Source organism: Miscanthus floridulus, chromosome 14, assembly GCF_019320115.1.
Source record: "Miscanthus floridulus cultivar M001 chromosome 14, ASM1932011v1, whole genome shotgun sequence".
Lineage (NCBI taxonomy): Eukaryota > Viridiplantae > Streptophyta > Magnoliopsida > Poales > Poaceae > Miscanthus > Miscanthus floridulus.
Genome location: NC_089593.1, coordinates 87,441,481 through 87,461,512, shown reverse-complemented (window position 1 = coordinate 87,461,512; position 20,032 = coordinate 87,441,481). Strand labels below are relative to the sequence as shown.

Sequence of the window (20,032 nt, the reverse complement as noted above, 5' to 3'; positions counted from 1 at the left end):
AAGGCCAGCACCACGGCGAAGGTGGATGCAACACTCTACCGGAGCATCGTCGACGGTCTGCGCTACCTAGTCCACACGAGGCCGGATATTGCGTTCGTCGTGAGCTACGTCAGTCGCTTCATGAAGGATCCCAGAGCGGATCACTGGGCTGCAGTAAAGCGGCTACTGCGCTACATCAAGGGGATGGTGAATCTTGAGATCATCTTCCCAAAGACTGACGGGAGTAAGCTACAGCTCACTGTGTTCAGCGATGCAGACATGGCGGGGGGACATCGACGGACGACGAAGCACCTCTGGCGTGCTCGTCTTCCTCGGGTCGGCCCCAATTTTATGGCTGTCGCTGAAACAGAAGGTGGTGGCGCTATCTACATGCGAGGCAGAGTACGTAGCGGCAGCCACGTCAGCATGCCAAGTTGTGTGGCTACGCTGACTTCTGGACGAGCTGATCGGCGTGGAAGCTCACCCAACAGCACTGACGGTGGACAGCCAGCTCGCCATCGCCCTCGTGAAGAATCTGGTTCTGCACGACCAGAGCAAACACATCGACGTAAAGTTCCACTTCATCAAGGACTGTGTCGATGGAGGGCAAATCAAAATCGAGTTCATCGAAACTGGTCGGCAACTCACGGACGTCCTCACCAAGCCGCTCAGACGACTTCGACTCACGGAGCTGAGGGAGATGATCGGTATGGAAGGGGTACAAGGGTTAGCAGTACGATTAGGGGAAGATTGTTAGCTAATCTACTGTTACCTTGTGTGAACACAGCAAGGGAAGGCGGCGCCGAAAGACCCCCTGCTGTGATACTGTAGCCGCTGCAAGTGCAGGCGCCGCACGGCTCACCTGCAGCACTGTAGCCATGCAGTGGTCGGCACAGAGTCAGCCCTGTCAGTGTTATCTTGTTACTGTTACAGCATGTGGGCTGTACTGGGACTAGATAGATAGGGTTGTATAAATAGACATACACGACAACTCAGTAAAGAGAGTTCAGATTTGCCATCTCACAGACAAGGCTTCGGCCAACACTGGTGTCTTGTATTGTGTGTGTTTGCTCTGTTCTCCCTTCTTCTTCTAGCTCCAGACATAGTGCGTAGGACGGACAACGCCTACTCGTGGTCGGCACGGCTAGTGAGTGCTCGGCAACACTAACGGGTGCTCGGCAACACTAGCGGATGCTCGGCAAGACCGGCGGGCGCTTCACTCGCCTGAGCCGGTGATCCTGTGGGCCAACAAACCATGGCCAAATAATCTAGCCACTGTTCTTGGAGCTTAAACAAGATGCTAGTAGTCACTATCTGAGCTTGAGCTGTCCTCATCAGGATTATCGATAGCAGTAGTATTACCACCACCGTATGCACGACTTGATGGGTGAACCATCATAGATCGATAATCCTCGCAGGCGTGGCAGTGACCTAAAATTGTAACACGATTAGTGTCAAATAAACAAAATGAACATTGAAGATCAAAAGGGAAAAACAGTAGTTGTGTAACTACACTAATCTAGTTATATCTAGGTAACCCCAAGTAATGCAATACAAGTTTTATGTTGCACACAAAAGAAATCTAAAGCTGGAACCGAACAGATTTTATCCCAAAAGTACCAATTTTCTTAATTGTTCCATCATATAGTTCATATTGTTGCATTATGGCATGCGACTATGTAATAATGCATGTTACAAAGAAACTAAGGGTAAGGCATCAATGTTGCATCAGACTGTCCTATGAGCCATTATTTAAAGAAACTGATGTTGCATACCATGGACAGGATGAAAATAATCAAGCTATTGTAATATCAAGAAAAGTCGTGTACAACTGTGAATACATGAAATGGTATCACAGGACAAGAGTAAATCCAAAATGTTAGGAAGATTCAGAAAATTATTAATGAAGCTACCTGCATCTTTCTCCCCAATTATACAACACAGCAATACATCATCCTCACTCTGAAGAGGGCAATTAATCTCTGAGAAGAAAAGCTTAGTATAGCCATCAGCAGAATGATGTTTCTCAGGTAGCAGAATGATGTTTCTCAGGCTTAGCTGTGAAGTTATAATGATAGCAAGGCCCTCCAAACTCAAAAAACAGGCACTTCACTGTTATCTCGTCCAGCTCAAACTGAAAATAGCACAAAAGGGCAATTGTTTTTAAACTAATGTTCAAACGGCAGGTAACTATTTGGTAGAGAGAGACAGACAAAAGAGAGAGTGGCATATACCGCGGTGTTGTTTGCTCTGTTGTATTTACTCAAGGCTGTCTCGACATGGTGCACTGAGGCTCTTTCACTCTGCACGATTTTCTTTTCTTTGATTGCTTTCCTTTCCTCAGGTGACTTCTTCTTTGGTGAACGGACAATTGCAGGAGCTGGAAATGCATCTTCATATGCATCCATTATACTGCTTGCGCTCATCCCTTGTGGGAAAGGGGACTCAAACTGCCAAGAGTGTTCCTCCCAGTTGTAACCTTCATGAGTGCTCCCTTCCTTGGAAGCCCAACCCACTTTACTCCTATATGTTGTAAAAAGAACGAGTATCAATTCCCATGTATCAAAACATAATGATCACAAGTTCATCAATTCCCTTATATATCAGTACATAAATGATCAAAAGTTCACGAGGGAGAATGATGAAGTTGCTCATTTGCGCTCTTGTATGTGAACTGTGAAGCATGATCCACCAGATGCTTGATACTTTATTCAGAAATGGAAAGATATCGATCAAAGTTCAACACACTAAAAAAGCGGCTATCATCAGCCTTACCTTGCATATCTTCCCCTTGGAGTTGGAGCGGTATGTGGGGCTGCAACTTCAGAAGGATGGCACTGCTGTGGCTTCCCGGTCAAAGAATCTTGGAGCTCCTGCACTGACAGTGTGGATTCAGCACAGCTCTGGCCATGAAGACTCTCCTTTGTGCTGAAACAGGACAGAGTGCCCGAATAGATTATTTCAATTGCACTAAAACAAGATGATGAATTAATAACCTGTAGTTCTATATATATAGTAACTTCAGCAAAGCAAACAAAATATCGGGCATAAGTTTTCTAATCTTGTTACAGAGTTATAAAGAATCCATGTAATTTATTAATGCCGTTTTTTCCCCTTGTCTCTTCATTTTTTTTGTTTTGCCATGCCAAGCGATTCTTAAACGCATTGAAGAATAATAAACCCCATATTTTATATAAGAAAATAAATGGATATTATATTATGAATTGGGGAATGTATTATAGAATAATTCCTCAAAAATCAATTTGAGTGATGAAGGAAAACATCTAAAACCCAGCGCACATATATTAGCTGTAGTATAGTTAGCCAAGATATTGTTGATGGAATTTTCCTAAGTGGCTAAATAGAGGGCATTGTAGAAAATTAGTTAAATCACTCATTAAAACAAACATTTCTCATGCATCTTTTTTTATTTTAATTTTGGTGAAAAGTAAACAAATCAAATCATCTGTCAGCAAAAGACAAGCCCATGTAAAAAACTTGATCATGCACCTAATACTGAGGGGCTGAAACAGCATGTACACCAAAGTTTCACTGACCGAACAATGAGCACCCCACGGCGGCGAACTCTCAGTGACAGAACAATAAATACTAAATACCAAACTATTCGCAGAAAATCAAATCTAGTTTTCTTCTCTCCGAAAATTCACATGGGGAACTCAAACGAAGATATAGAGACTGTTTATTTGGATATGTGTTGTGTTCGCTCTCTACTACTTATGTAGCATTGAAGTCTGAGGATGAAACTAAACCGTAGAGATTATTTGGGTCCGAAGAACCAGGCATAAACACGTTGATTCCATCGTGAAATAGAAAGGATTTTATTACTTTGGCGGGCACCAGGCCATAGTTCTTAAGGCGTCGCCTAGGCGTCGCCTAGGCGTCCAGGCGACCCCCAAGCGCCTTGCAAAATGCTCGCCTGGCGTCTAAGGCGGGCGCCTAGGCGTCTAAGGCGGGCGCCTAGGCGTCTGGGCGGTGGCACATTGTCATGCCTCGCCTTTACGCCTTAAGAACTATGCACCAGGCAGCCTTAAGAACTATGCACCAGGCAGTGGCGTGCATGAGAAAATCGAAGAAGAGACTAAGGACGACTTCCATGCAACTATCAGGGAAAGGCAGAGACTTACGAATCCAGCCCATGATGATCTTGGTTCGCCATTATCGTGGAGGCGCGCCTACCAACTACGGCTAGGGTACCTTGTGCTGCTTCAAGGTTTTCCTCAAACTGTTCGATCTCAGCGTTCACCGGGTTTGCTTTATATATTAGGCGAGACTGCGCGATCCGCTCCGTTGGCGAGGCCTAATCCTAATCGGAGTAAAAGGTCGAAGGTAATCCTAATCCTAATCCTAATCCTAATCCTAATCCTAATCCTAATCGGTGTAAAAAGGTCGAAGGCAATACGGTGACAGCCATGTGATGGCAACGGGAATTCCACGCCGGGGTTTGCCGTCCCCGCGGGGGCAATCCCCGTCCTCGTCCCCGCTACGGGGAACGTCTTCTCCCCATCCCCGTTCCCGCACGGGGATTTTATATCCGACGGGTCCCCCGTCCCCGCGAAGCGAACAACAAGAATATACAGTCAACTACGCTAGTCCAATTTCAAGCACATTTTGCGCATCCATGGAATCGAAGAAACATGGTGAGGGACTGAGGGAGAAGGCTAGGACTAGATTCTAGGGAGTACTAAGAGATGAAGATCTCGGTTCTCACCATACCTTGTCACCCTTAGAGCTCAACGACACTGGATCCACAGCCCCTGCCGTGGATGAAGCCAATCGGCATCGGTGGCGCTCGCGGCTGGGGACTAGGGAGGGCGCCAGGGCGGTGGCGCCGCTCGCGGCTGGGGATTGGGGAGCGCGGTGGCGCTGCTTGTGACTGGGGAGAACCGAGGACGACGACGACGCTCGCGGTTGGAGAATGGGGAGGGACGTGCTGCCGCTAGTGGCTAGGCCGCTGGGGAGGACGACGGCGACGCTCACAGCTGTGTTAGGGAGGGCGGGGGCGACGCTCACAGCTGGGTTAGGGAGGGCGGGGGCGGCGCTCGCGGGTTCGCTGTTGGGGAGGGAACTGGCGGCGCTCACGGCTACCGGCTACGGGAACGATTTTGCCATTTGTAAATTTATTTATTAGACGAATTCAATGTGTCTCTTTATATATCTTCCTTATTAACAAAAATATAGATTTTGGTAAAAAATCCTTTAATAGTTTTAATAGTATTTTTAATTATATCTTCAAATATTTTTCATCTTTATTTTGGATATCTTCGTAGCCAAAGACGGAGAAGAGGCTACCTCTTTAGTGCCTTAAGATATAGAGAAGTTGTTGGAAGCTAGAAATGTATATATAGCGATTTTTATTCAAACTAGTGAACATGCATGTACGATGCGCACGTGTCTATTAAAATATTTTTTATAATAGAGCAATATCAAGAAACTCTCAATTCTTAGTTTTTTCCTAACAATTCAAATTATCAAAATAAGAACAAAAAAACCAATTACATCGAAGCTGAGTATGTGCACAAGGTCAACTTAATTGCAACATTCATTACAAGGTTATAATTACTTCATATTTCACTTGCTAGAGTTTTTTTTTTCTTTGCACGGTCGATTCTTCTGTCACCTCTCTAGCAGACCAAATTTATGAAACAAACATTTATCATTAATCATTCTCTTCCTTAACAAGAGCTTTTTCTTTTTATTTAATGTTACACATTTGAAACTCCTTTGTTGGTTGCAAGTGAATCACATGTCTAATTTTGGTAATTACAAATATCAAGTCTGTTGCATAATAGAGAATTCTTCACTGTATAACAATTAACAAGTGCTTAGCTGAAGGCAAACTTTGTGAAAAGAAAACCTCCAGTGCTTGTTCACGTTACCTGCAAGAAAGATCACAATAATATGATAGCAAATTTTTGCTAGAGCGTGAAGAGAGGTAACGGATAAATTGGTTTACGGATGCAAAATTTAGCAAAATGTTATATCTTAGCAAATGTAGTTGAGGTGATATGCCAACAAAGAATCCTGGATTTATGAAAAGCAAAAACTACATGCATGCCCGATGCCGAAGAAATATTGATGCTGTTTGGTTTCGATCTTTTGGTCTGTAATCAATTTACACCGCTAAAAAGATTTCTTTGGTTGGCGTTTGGTTGGACACAAATGCAAACAACATCTCCTAATTCAACAGATATATTGAAACACCCCCTAACAATTAGAGCTCTCAGCATGCATACCTTTTCCTTATTATTAATTTAACACATTAATTATTCAATCTCTCAAGCAAACAACAGCCACTTGTGAGGAAGCAACCATATCATTCAGCACAAACAAAAATCAAAAGGAAACTATGATTCATCTATATAAGTAAAGTGCACCGTCCAACAATAGATGAAGGTTCAGTACCTGCCGTCCACTCTTCACTACTACAGAATGGACTTGTCGTTCCGGGCGGTAACTGCCTTTAGTTCCGGTTACCGCGCCGGGACAACGATCCCGGGACTAAAGGTGGAACCTTCAGTCCCGGGTCATCGAGCCAGGACTAAAGAGGGACCTTTAGTCCCGGTTGGTGTTACCAACCAGGACTAAAGGCCCTCTAGCCGAGCAAACCTAACGCACCCTTTAGTCCCGGTTGGTAACCCCAACCGGGACTAAAGGTTCCTTTTCTTTTTCTTTTTTTTGTTTAATTTGTTTTCAGTTCAGTTACACATATTTGTTTAATATATAATATGTTTTTATGTACGTATTCTACGCTGCTAATATAAATACACGCACGCATATAATTACATCTAATTCTCATCTCGAGCATTATTATATTCGAATAAAGTATGAAATTATATATATTATAGATATATATGTATATATACAACACTTTCATAATCTTGTTCTCGAAAATAACGATACCAATAAACATTTAATTTACATCATTAGTTCCTTAGATCAAAGTAGAACTCGCCGTTGGGATTTAGCACTTTTTCTAGAAGATATCCTGCTATTGACTCTTGAACTGCTTTCAGATGGTCTTTTTGCATGACCCTTCGTTTCAACCATTCAGTCTTGTATTTGAAATAAAAGAAAAAGTATTAATATATATATATATATATATTCATTTAAAAATAAATAAAAAATTGATATATACGTACTCTGAGGACATCTTCAGGAGTTCTTATGTATGTAGTGATAAATTCACAAACGTAGTATCCACATAAGTTATTACCTGGTTCCTGCCGCAAACACCACTGTACGAGAAGAAGATTATTCTCATCATCTCACACGTAAATTGAAGTACGATATAGTAATTAAACACGTGGGGAAGTATATATAGTACTACTTACTGATATTTCAACTACATTAAGTGGTGCCTTACAATCCTTGCGGTATTGCCGAATAAACTCTTTCCAAACCTTGTGCGACCAATAATGTACGATCGTTAATAAATTATGACAAAGTCTATTCAATAGTAGTTGTGCGTGAGAGATCGAAATTACCCCTGGATAATGTCTATCATATCTTGGTATTGTGCTCGCTCTTTTCTCAATGAGTCCAAGATTACTAACTGACTTGAGTTTAACTCAATGACAATGAGTATCCAGTAAAACCTGCATTAGTTTATACACACACGTACATGCATATAAGTTGTATTGATATTACATAAAATGTGTAGACTACATTATTATTAACACTTACTCAAAGTTGTACGAGAAAAGTATTGTTGTCTTGTCGTGCTGCTTCACGAAGAACTTCATGATATTCGTCTGTGCTTCAGATACCCAGTGGTCCTTGCCAATAATATCGGTTTTGAATACGATATAAGGATCAATGAAGCCAACACTGGTGTCTTGTATTCTTTGGAGCTCTGACATCTGGAATCTGTATATAAATATAAGTTACATGTGAGGATAATTATATACACGTACGCATGGAAGTGAGTTTATTAAATAAAAGTAAGAATCACTTACAAACAAAAGGAGCTAATGATTGATTTGTCCAGAGCGTCCAAGTGGAATAGTTGATGCAATTCTTCGAAACTAATATGTACGATGTCATCGCCACGGAAGTAATGATGGTCTCTAAATCTGACAAAGATCCACTGCTCACCCCTACCACATGCCTGCATGTACCACTTGTTGAGCAAGTACATTTGCGTACCCAATTCATTCAGAGCCGCAGGGTTGTACAGACTTTTACCATATTTATAAGTCTTTCAGGTATCAACTTTCAGGTTCTGGATTTGAGCTTTGCCCGTCAATTGATCCAAGGTTAAACCAGTATCTTTAAAAAAAGCATTAAGGGCTTGAACCGACACTTCTCTAGAGTTGTCTGGTCGATAGACTTCTATGTTGGAACCATATTTATTAGCAACAACAAGATTTTGCATTGGTTGCTTCTGTTATCCGAGCTGTGGGACATTCTTCCCTGATGCTCTTTTCCTTTTCTTATCTGCATCATGTGACTTCACGAGGGAGCAGTCATAGTCTGATAGTGGCGAAGGCTTACGAAGTTTAATCATCTTTTTCTTGTGAGCATCGACCTTCTGTCTCAGCACATCTCGTGGTATGTAAAAGTACGGCTTCTCCTTAAGCTTCGCTTGACTCTTGTTTTTGATATCTATAAAAAAATCTTTCACTTTTTTGTCTTCTTCAGCTGCTATTTGCTCATCAGTCTTTTCAGGAAGTATTTCTTGAGAAATAACTCTTTTTCTCGGGGTCTTCTTTGCCGCCAGGACCTTAGACGTCTTTGTAGTGCGTCGTTGTGGAGGGGGTGGAGGCGGTGTTGGAGACCGGCGTGGAGGCGATGAGGCCGGTGTTGGTGGAGACCGGCGTGGAGGCGTTGGAGATCGTTGTGGAGGTGGTGGGGCCGGTGTAGGAGTTGGAGATCGTTGTGGAGGCGATGGGGCCGGTGTAAGAGTTGGCGATCGCCGTGGGGATGAAGTCGTCTCGCCCCCCGCGATGCTGTGATGAGATGGGGAATGAATGATTAGGCTAGGCTGGGGGGTGACCCTGCTACAAAAACAAGTTGTGTGTCAATTATTTTTGAAGCCAATAGAAAATTAATGGAAAATAATATTTCATTCACTTTCATTCGTACCTAGGGTGAGGTAGGGGAAGCGGTGGCGCCCCAGGAATGATGATGAAGCGTTTGCGCCATTGAATAAATGTCTTCTCTACTTCTCCTAGTGTCTTCTCCCCATCACCGCCTTCAATGTCAAGAGAAACATTGCTGTAACCTTTGAGCACTCTATCGACCGAGATGCTAGCATATCCAGGTTGAATAACTGACCCATGGATTTTTGGTGTCTCCGTTCGGTCTATTGGAGATACAACCCCGACAGCCACCATGATTGATGCATTATTACCATCTAGAATGTGCAGCTCACATGTTGTTAGAGGCTCGGTAATGTCATCAACAGGGAAGCGCAACCCAGCGTCGTCTTGAATAACTGGCAGCTCCGTAGAAGCACAACTGTTTTTCATCTGACCAACGGGGCTAATGGTGACTCCCGGCATTGATTGTGATTGCATTTGACTCATTGCTAGCTGCACTTGCCTCTTGATCTCCTCCTGCATTCTTGCCTCAAGAGATTTTTCTCGTTCACGTGATTCAAGCAATGCTTGTCGTGACTCATCAACAAATTGCTCCAATGCACGAATTCATTCTGCATCCTCATCCTTCTTTCTCTGGTGGCTTTTGTAGGTATCCTTGTCTGCTGGGAATGCGTGTAGCCACGAAACCGCCCTATAGCCTCTTGTTCGACCACCGTGTTCGGGATTCTCTAGGGCATATGTCAATTCATCATTCTCTCTGTTGGGCTTGAAAACACCACTATCAGCTTCTTCCCTAGCACGAGCTAGTCTCTGTGTTGCTCTCTCAATTTTTTGGCCGAAAATTAGCTTACCAGTGTCTGGGTCTAGGCTTCCCCCATGAGCGTAGAACCAATTCTTCGCGCGTTGAGGCCAGTTCTTCTCTATTGTTTCAGGTATGATTCCCTTGGCAGTAATCTCTGCTTCTAGGTTCTGCCACTTGGGAATAGCACTCCTATAACCACCTGATCCCATGCGATAATGGTATTGCTTCTGTCGGGCATTCTGTCGATTCCTCATCACATGTTCCTCACTGTCTTGAGATGTCTTGTATTCTACGAAGGCATCCCAATGGGACTCCAACTTGACAAACGCCTTAGCATTGAAATTCGGCGTAGCATTCTTCAAGATAAACTTTTTATACAATGTCTTCTTCCAACTCTGGAACAATGTTGCCATCTTCTTCATTGTCCAATCCCTCACTAGCTCCTTCAAAGCATCATCTGCTTGTAATATGAAATGCTGAGTAATATCTCTCCAAGCTAGGTTCTTGTCACAATCAGATACAAAACTAACATTAGGAGCGGATATCTTCTGCTTCCATTCACGAGCACTAACTGGGATCCTATCCCTTACAATGAACCCACATTGATTGACATATGTCTGAGCATGTGGTCCCAATGGTTTGCCGGTGTCGGTGTCGAATTCTGATATTATGAAATGGCCCTCTAATGGCTTTTTTGGCCCTCGGACTTTCCTACTTTTGTCGGTGGTTGATGTAGATCCAAAGACCGGCTACATGAGTAGAAACACAACGATTAACAACAAATATACGTACGCATGCATCTATAAGAGATGATAGATAATCGAATATATACCTCGCCAGTATTTTCTTGCGCGACAATTTGTTGATCTTCAACCACCGGCATATTCAGGATATCCTCATAATCAGCAAAGTACTGACTCGTGTCATCTACATCCACATTGGTACCGCGCGTTGATAATATCCGCCATTATGTCATCACTCAAGTTATCATCCGGAGCAGCCATTTATATCTTCAAGATAACACATAGATAGAATTACTATGGTACATAACATAAGTACATGTGATAACACATATAGAATTACTAAATCCAATTAAATATAATAACACATAATATTTCATAAGGATAAACAATAATAAGGTATAGGCTTTGGAATCGAATCAAAAACACTTTCGATCCAAAAACATAGAAATAAGTACATGTATATATATACACATAGAATGATACAATATATTTTCTCTCTCTCTCAACACATAGAAATAAGTGCATATGTCTATATCTCTAGATATGCATGTGATAACACATAGAATGTCTCTCTAGATACAATTTTCTCTCTCTCAACACATGAAAATAAGTACATGTATATATACATATAGAAATAATTAAGTACATATGTATACATATAGAATCTCTCTCTAGATATATATAGAGAGATAGAATATATAATTACTAAATCCAATTAAATAAATCTAACATGAAATTAGATAAACTAGTAATAGATAATACATTTTAATCTAACATATATCAAAAACTATAATAAAAAACTATCTAAATAAAATACTAATTAAATTTTAATACATTTAAATCTAACATATATAAAAAACTATCTAAAAATAACTAAAAAACTAACAATAAACTACTAATTAAAATTTAATACATTTTAATCTAATATACAGCTGAGACTTTGTAAAAAAATCTAAAAAAACATGGTCGATCGAGAGCAGCAGATCACGAGAGTTCGACGGAGGGTACGGTGGGCACGCGGGAAGCGTCGGCGACGGAGGGTGGGGTCGGGTGCGGCGGCGGAGACGGGATGCGGCGCGCGATGCGGGCTGGGAGAATGGTGCGGCCGGGCGGGGGTAGACGACGACGGCGGCACGGCAGAGACGAGCTCGACGACGACGGATGGTGCGGCCGGGCGGGGCTGAGCGACGGAGGCGAGATCGAAGATGAACAGAACAGACGTTCGATATATATAGGCCGGGACCAACACCAGCCGGGACTAAATGTCCTTTACTCCCGGCTAGTATTTTTGGGCGGGCACCGAAATTGCCGCCCACCCTTTAGTCTCGGTTCTTGGCCTGGGCCGGGACTGAAGGCCTGAAAATTTTGGCAACCCGCCAGCGTAATTGGAAAGGCCTGGGATTTTGATTTTGTTTAATACTAGGTTAATCAATTAATTCCATAGCAACTTCAATACTTTACAATATTTATTTTAAAAAATACTATTGATTAACTAATTATTTATAGTAAATAGGAAAATTTTGTAACCTAAAGTTTTTAATTTCTTTTATGAATATAGAATATAAATGTTACTAATACTAAGTATTTTGTTAATGCAAAAATATATTTGTAACTTAAAATTAATAAAACTAATATTATTCGATAGAAAATTTATTATCACATTATTGTAACGTCAATGTTTCAATTTTTTCTTGGTTTTTGACCAAAATTGATAGGAAATTTTTGTTGAACCTATAAAAATAAAGAAAATGTAGTATTTTTTGTTCTACAACTTTTTCAAATGAAAAAATGGCTTATATAAGGATTGTATATATTGATGAGCTTAACAAACTTGGTATTTAAAACTTTTCAATTTAAGACAATCTAGGGTTCCGAAAACTAGTTTGTAGACGTCGAAATTTAAAAATCATAAATTTGAACCATCCAAACTTTCTCAAATGGAAAGTTGACCAAAACAACAATTGTAGATCTTTTTTAGTTTAACAAACTTGGTATTTAAAACTTTTCAATTAGAAGTAATTTAGAGTTTATAATACTAGAGTCAAAGTGTTGTTTTTTCATTTGACCAAATTTGACTTGGTCAAACTTGCTCAAATGAGACACTAAATGACCTCAGATGAAAAAACTCTGAATACCAAGTTTGATCATCTCAGCAAGATCTACAATTGTTACATAGCTCATTTTCCCATTTGAGAAATTTTTGTCAAACGCTAGTCACAACTTCTTGAATCTCATATAGACTTTCTAAAACTATGTCACACACTTGTGAAATTTGAACTACATTTTGTTCAAGCTTTTTCAAATGAGAAAATGGCCTATATAAGGATTGTATATATTGATGAGCTTAACAAACTTGGTATTCAAAACTTTTCAATTTGAGACAATCTAGGGTTCCGAAAACTAGTTTGTAGGCGTCGAAATTTAAAAATCACAAATTTGAACCGTCCAAACTTTCTCAAATGGAAAGTTGACCAAAATAACAATTGTAGATCTTTTTGAGTTTAACAAACTTGTTATTCAAAACTTTTCAATTAGAACTAATTTAGAGTTCATAATACTAGAGTCAAAGTGTTGTTTTTTCATTTGACCAAATTTGACTTGGTCAAACTTGCTCAAATGAGACACTAAATGACCTCAGATCAAAAAACTCTGAATACCAAGTTTGATCATCTCAGCAAGATCTACAATTGTTACATAGCTTATTTCCCCATTTGAGAAATTTTTGTCAAACACTAGTAACAACTTCTTGAATCTTATATAGACTTTCTAAAACTATGTCACACACTTGCGAAATTTGAGCTACATTTTGTTCAAGCTTTCTCAAATGCAAAATGGCCTATATAAGGATTGTAGATATTGATGAGCTTAACAAACTTGGTATTCAAAACGTTTCAATTTGAGACAATCTAGGGTCCCGAAAACTAGTTTGTTGGCGTCGAAATTTAAAAATCACAAATTTGAAACGTCCAAACTTTCTCAAATGAAAAGTTGACCAAAACAACAATTGTAGATCTTTTTGAGTTTAACAAACTTGGTATTCAAAACTTTTCAATTAGAAGTAATTTAGAGTTCATAATACTAGAGTCAAAGTGTTGTTTTTTTATTTGACCAAATTTGACTTGGTCAAACTTGCTCAAATAAGACACTAAATGACCTCAGATGAAAAAACTCTAAATACCAAGTTTGATCACCTCAGCAAGATCTACAATTGTTACATAGCTCATTTTCCCATTTGAGAAATTTTTGTCAAACACTAGTCACAACTTCTTGAATCTCATATAGACTTTCTAAAACTATGTCACACACTTGTGAAATTTGAACTACATTTTGTTCAAGCTTTCTCAAATGAAAAAATGGCCTATATAAGGATTATATATATTGATGAGCTTAACAAACTTGGTATTCAAAACTTTTCAATTTGAGATAATCTATGGTTCCGAAAACTCGTTTGTAGGCGTCAAAATTTAAAAATCACAAATTTGAACCGTCCAAACTTTTGTCAAATGGAAAGTTGACCAAAACAATAATTGTAGATCTTTTTGAGTTTAACAAACTTGGTATTCAAAACTTTTCAATTAGAACTAATTTAGAGTTCATAATACTAGAGTCAAAGTGTTGTTTTTTCATTTGACCAAATTTGACTTGGTCAAACTTGCTCAAATGAGACACTAAATGACCTCAAATGAAAAAACTCTGAATACCAAGTTTGATCATCTCAGCAAGATCTACAATTGTTACATAGCTTATTTTTCCATTTGAGAAATTTTTGTCAAACACTAGTCACAACTTCTTGAATCTCATAGACTTTCTAAAACTATGTCACACACTTGTGAAATTTGAACTACATTTTGTTCAAGCTTTCTCAAATGAAAAAATGGCCTATATAAGGATTGTAGATATTGATGAGCTTAACAAACTTGGTATTAAAAAAATTTCAATTTGAGACAATCTAGGGTCCCGAAAACTAGTTTGTTGGCGTTGAAATTTAAAAATCACAAATTTGAACCGTCCAAACTTTCTCAAATGGAAAGTTGACCAAAACAACAATTGTAGATCTTTTTAAGTTTAACAAACTTGGTATTCAAAACTTTTCAATTAGAAGTAATTTATAGTTCATATTACTAGAGTCAAAGTGTTGTTTTTTTATTTGACCAAATTTGACTTGGTCAAACTTGCTCAAATGAGACACTAAATGACATCAGATGAAAAAACTCTGAATACCAAGTTTGATCATCTCAGCAAGATCTACAATTGTTATATAGCTTATTTTCCCATTTGAGAAATTTTTGTCAAACACTAGTCACAACTTCTAGAATCTCATAGACTTTCTAAAACCATGTCACACACTTGTGAAATTTGAACTACATTTTGTTCAAGCTTTCTCAAATGCAAAATGGCCTATATAAGGATTGTAGATATTGATGAGCTTAACAAACTTGGTATTCAAAACGTTTCAATTTGAGACAATCTAGGGTCCCGAAAACTAGTTTGTTGGCGTCGAAATTTAAAAATCACAAATTTGAAACGTCCAAACTTTCTCAAATGAAAGTTGACCAAAACAACAATTGTAGATCTTTTTGAGTTTAACAAACTTGGTTTTCAAAACTTTTCAATTTGAAGTCATTTAGAGTTCATAATACTAGAGTCAAAGTGTTGTTTTTTTATTTGACCAAATTTGACTTGGTCAAACTTGCTCAAATGAGACACTAAATGACCTCAGATGAAAAAACTCTGAATACCAAGTTTGATCATCTTAGCAAGATATACAATTGTTACATAGCTCATTTTCCCATTTGAGAAATTTTTGTCAAACACTAGTCACAACTTCTTGAATCTCATATAGACTTTCTAAAACTATGTCACACACTTGTGAAATTTGAACTACATTTTGTTCAAGCTTTCTTAAATGAAAAAATGTCCTATATAAGGATTGTAGATATTGATGAGCTTAACAAACTTGGTATTCAAAACTTTTTAATTTGAGACAATCTAGGGTCCCGAAAACTAGTTTGTAGGCGTCGAAATTTAAAAATCACAAATTTGAAACGTCCAAACTTTCTCAAATTGAAAGTTGACCAAAACAACAATTGTATATCTTTTTGAGTTTAATAAACTTGGTATTCAAAACTTTTCAATTTGAAGTCATTTAGAGTTCATAATACTAGAGTCAAAGTGTTGTTTTTTTATTTGACCAAATTTGACTTGGTCAAACTTGCTCAAATGAGACACTAAATGACCTCAGATGAAAAAACTCTGAATACCAAGTTTGATCATCTCAGCAAGATCTACAATTGTTACATAGCTCATTTTCCCATTTGAGAAATTTTTGTCAAACACTAGTCACAACTTCTTGAATCTCATATAGACTTTCTAAAACTATGTCACACACTTGTGAAATTTGAACTACATTTTGTTCAAGCTTTCTCAAATGAAAAAATGGCCTATATAAGGATTATAGATATTGATGATCTTAACAAACTTGGTATTCAAAACGTTTCAATTTGAGACAATCTAGGGTCCCGAAAACTAGTTTGTAGGCGTTGAAATTTAAAAATCACAAATTTGAACCATCCAAACTTTCTCAAATGGAAAGTTGACCAAAATAACAATTGTAGATATTTTTGAGTTTAACAAACTTGGTTTTCAAAACTTTTCAATTTGAAGTCATTTAGAGTTCATAATACTAGAGTCAAAGTGTTGTTTTTTTATTTGACCAAATTTGACTTGGTCAAACTTGCTCAAATGAGATACTAAATGACCTCATATGAAAAAACTCTGAATACCAAGTTTGATCATCTTAGCAATATTTACAATTGTTACATAGCTCATTTTCCTATTTGAGAAATTTTTGTCAAACACTAGTCACAGCTTCTTGAATCTCATATAGACTTTTCTAAAACTATGTCAAACACTTGTGAAATTTGAACTACATTTTGTTCAAGCTTTCTTAAATAAAAAATGGCCTATATAAGGATTGTAGATATTGATGAGCTTAAGAAACTTGGTATTCAAAACTTTTTAATTTGAGACAATCTAGGGTCCCGAAAACTAGTTTGTAGGCGTCGAAATTTAAAAATCACAAATTTAAACCGTCCAAACTTTCTCAAATGGAAAGTTGACCAAAACAACAATTGTAGATCTTTTTGAGTTTAATAAACTTGGTATTCAAAACTTTTCAATTTGAAGTCATTTAGAGTTCATAATACTAGAGTCAAAGTGTTGTTTTTTTATTTGACCAAATTTGACTTGGTCAAACTTGCTCAAATGAGACACTAAATGACCTCAGATGAAAAAACTCTGAATACCAAGTTTGATCATCTCAGCAAGATCTACAATTGTGAAGTCATAATATATTACATAATATCCGTCTCTAAAACATAATATATTAAACATGCATCGTTGTATCATGCGGGCACAACAGTGAATTTCTTCTTGACGTATGACCCTTGGTTATGATCTTGTCATAACCATGGAGTGTCTTCATCATTTAACATGATGCTTGGATCTTTCTTCACTATAAAGGGTGGAATTCAGACATTTCTTTTGTAATCTTCTGACATGTCTGACTTGTCTTCAATTGCCACTATATTTATTTTCCCAGAAAGAATTATGTGGCGCTTTGGCTCATTGATCATTGAGTTGATGTCTTCGTTTTTTCCTCTCTTTGATTTTGTAGACATGTCTTTCACATAGAACACCTGATGGAGGGGGAGAGAGCAAGAACAACAGCAAGCTAAAGAACAGAGGCAGTGAGTTTGAATGGAATGGCTCGGGCTCGGGAAGGAAGAAATGAGCTGAATTATAAGCCGGGATAATTAGTCCCAGTTAGGGGTCCAAACCGGTACTAAAGATTAATCTTTATTTCCAGGGCATCACCCAAACTGGGACTAAAAGCTTTAGTCCTGGTTGGTAATACCAGCCAGGACTAAAGATCCCTGCCCCACGGACGACCATTAGGCAGGGACCTTTAGTCCCAGTTGGTATTACCAACCGGGACTAAAGGGTCCTTTAGTCCCGGGGCCAAAAAATGCCGAGGCTAATGCTAAATTGGGACATCGTTCTAAAGTCTGTTCTCTAGTAGTGCTTATATCCTTCTCATAATCGGTGTCCCTATTGATTGCCACCTTTAAGTTTGAAATTTGGTTCAGCGACGCCATCATCGAAAGGAGCCAGTCAAGCAGATCTTTGTTTTGCCTACAAGCAAGATAAAATTAATTATTCTGCGTCAAACTGTATAAATAACAGAGAGTGATAGATAAGCCTATTGCTAAAGCACTTGCATTTTACTTTTCCTGTATTTTTTACTTTTCTTGGCTTCCATGTCTAGTGTTAGGAATATGCTCAGCATCCACTTTAGTGGTTAGAATATGCTGTAGCAAGTGAGAGTCCCCCTACTTATAAAGGGCAAGGGGGTATCTTTGTAAAAACTAAGTCATTGTATTTCCATTCAATCCAAGCGGCCAAGGGCCAAGCTACCCTCTGGTAGTTCTCAGATCTGAATCTAAGATCTAATTAGGGCAACAATTGGTATCTAGAGCCTAGGATTCTTGACTGAGCAGTGTGCCATGTCCACCGTTAACCAAATCGCGAGAGCACGCGCTGCTGCCGACGCCAGGGCTGGCACCGAAGGAGCCGATGACCGCGCGACGTGCCTTGCTACCGTAGAGGTAGCGGCTATGGCAGCGGCCGAGACGGCTAGGCAGGCAGCGGCTGCGGCCCAGGCCGCGGTGGCTGCAGCCACGGCGCTGCGCGCTGAGATGGAGCGGGAGCCGGAGCCAGCCGAAGGATCACGTGGCCCTATCGGGCGCCGCCACCAGTCGTCGTCACTAGAGTGGCGTCGGGGTCATCGCGGGCGCTCGCCGATGCTATAGACGGTCTACCGCGACTCCGGAGCAGGGACGCCATGGCCGATGCTCACTAAGTCGAACTACCACGAGTGGAGTTACCGCCTCCTCACCGACGTGTACTACATCCCAGCCTTGAGGAACTCCATCATCAGCGTCGGACTGCTAGACAAGAATGGCTCACGAGTGGAGATTGAGGATGGCGTGTTGCACATCTCGGATAGAGGCCGTTGTCTTCTAGCCAAGGTGAACAAGGGAAGCAACCACCTTTACATGCTCCATGTGCAGGTGGGGCACCCCCTTTGCCTTGCCGTGCGCCGGGATGATGAGGCGTGGCACTGCCACGAGCGCTTTGGGCATCTTCACTTCGAGGCCCTGAAGCAGCTCGACAAGGAGGAGATGGTCCGCGACATGCCCTACGTCGACCACGTCGAGCAGCTCTACGACACTTGTGTGGTGACCAAGCTGAAGCGCCGGCCCTTCCCGCGTTGAGCCTCCTACTGCGCCACCAAGCAACTTGAGCTGGTGCATGGTGACCTCTGCGTCCAATGTCACCGGCCACTCCTAGAGGTAGGCGCTACTTCCTACTGCTCGTTGATGATGCCACCCTCGATATGTAGGCCGTGCTGTTCGAGTCCAAGGCGGCAGCGGTAGATGCCATCAAGTGCCACCAGGCAGCCGCGGAGAAGGAGTGCTGTCGTAAGCTCCGGGTGCTTTGCATGGACAGCGACGGTGAGTTCACGATGGCCGAGTTCGCGGCATACTGTGCCGACGAGGGGATTCAGCGCCACTACTCCGTGCCCTACTCATCATAGTAGAATGCCATGGTTGAGCGCCGCAATCAGACGGTGGTGGCAGTGGCACACGCCCTCCTCAAGTAGCGTGACATGCCGACGATCTACTAGGGCGAGGCCGTGATGACCGCCGTACACCTGCTCAACCACTCGTCGACCAGTGCTCTCAATGGTAAGACGTCGTATGAGGTTTGGCATGGACACAAGCCAACGGTCAGCTACCTGTGTGTCTTCAGTTGCCTCACCTTCGTCAAGGAGCTAAACTATGTTGACAAGCTCGACGATCGTAGCTCGCCAGGGGTCTTCATCGGCTACGCAGAGGGGGCTAAGGCCTACCGCGCGCTCGACCTAGCGACATGGCATGTGCGTGTGCCGCGTGATGTCGTGTTCGATGAAGGACGCTGCTGGGCATGGGACAAGGCGGTAGACGATGGGTCAGCGGCCGTGCTCCACGATTTCACAAGGTGCATCCTCATCGGCGACTGGGTCTTCATCACTAGCGCCGACCTCTTCATCAGCTCTGCTGCGCTCGCCATCACCAAATCCAGGGGGCTCGGAAGCCCATAGGCGGTGGTCGACAGTCTATCAGTGGTGGTCGGGAGCTTATCGGCAGCAGCGCCGACCTCTCCAACACCGTAGGTAGCCTCTCCAACACCGTAGCAGACCTCTACGATGCACCAGCTGACCTCCTTGGCATCTTCTACCTCGCCCGTTGTGACACCAACACACGTAGGGCAGCCGAAGGTCGAGTACGCGATGCCACTGGAGGATGATGATGACCGTCTGGATGCCTACTACGATGATGAGC

General features: G+C 40.9%; 1 protein-coding gene across 1 annotated transcript; it reads right to left on the bottom strand.

The window, feature by feature from the left end:
* Window positions 1–932: 932 nt before the first annotated feature.
* Window positions 933–18,491, bottom strand: LOC136503927 (uncharacterized). The gene is made up of 7 exons (XM_066498846.1): window positions 18,467–18,491; window positions 5,839–5,876; window positions 4,709–5,088; window positions 2,755–2,907; window positions 2,214–2,502; window positions 1,893–2,113; window positions 933–1,410 (listed from the first exon to the last, which is right to left on the bottom strand). The coding sequence occupies exons 1-6, from the start codon at window positions 18,489–18,491 to the stop codon at window positions 2,006–2,008; spliced, it is 993 nt and encodes a 330-aa protein (XP_066354943.1). The 3' UTR covers window positions 933–1,410; window positions 1,893–2,005.
* Window positions 18,492–20,032: the final 1,541 nt, after the last annotated feature.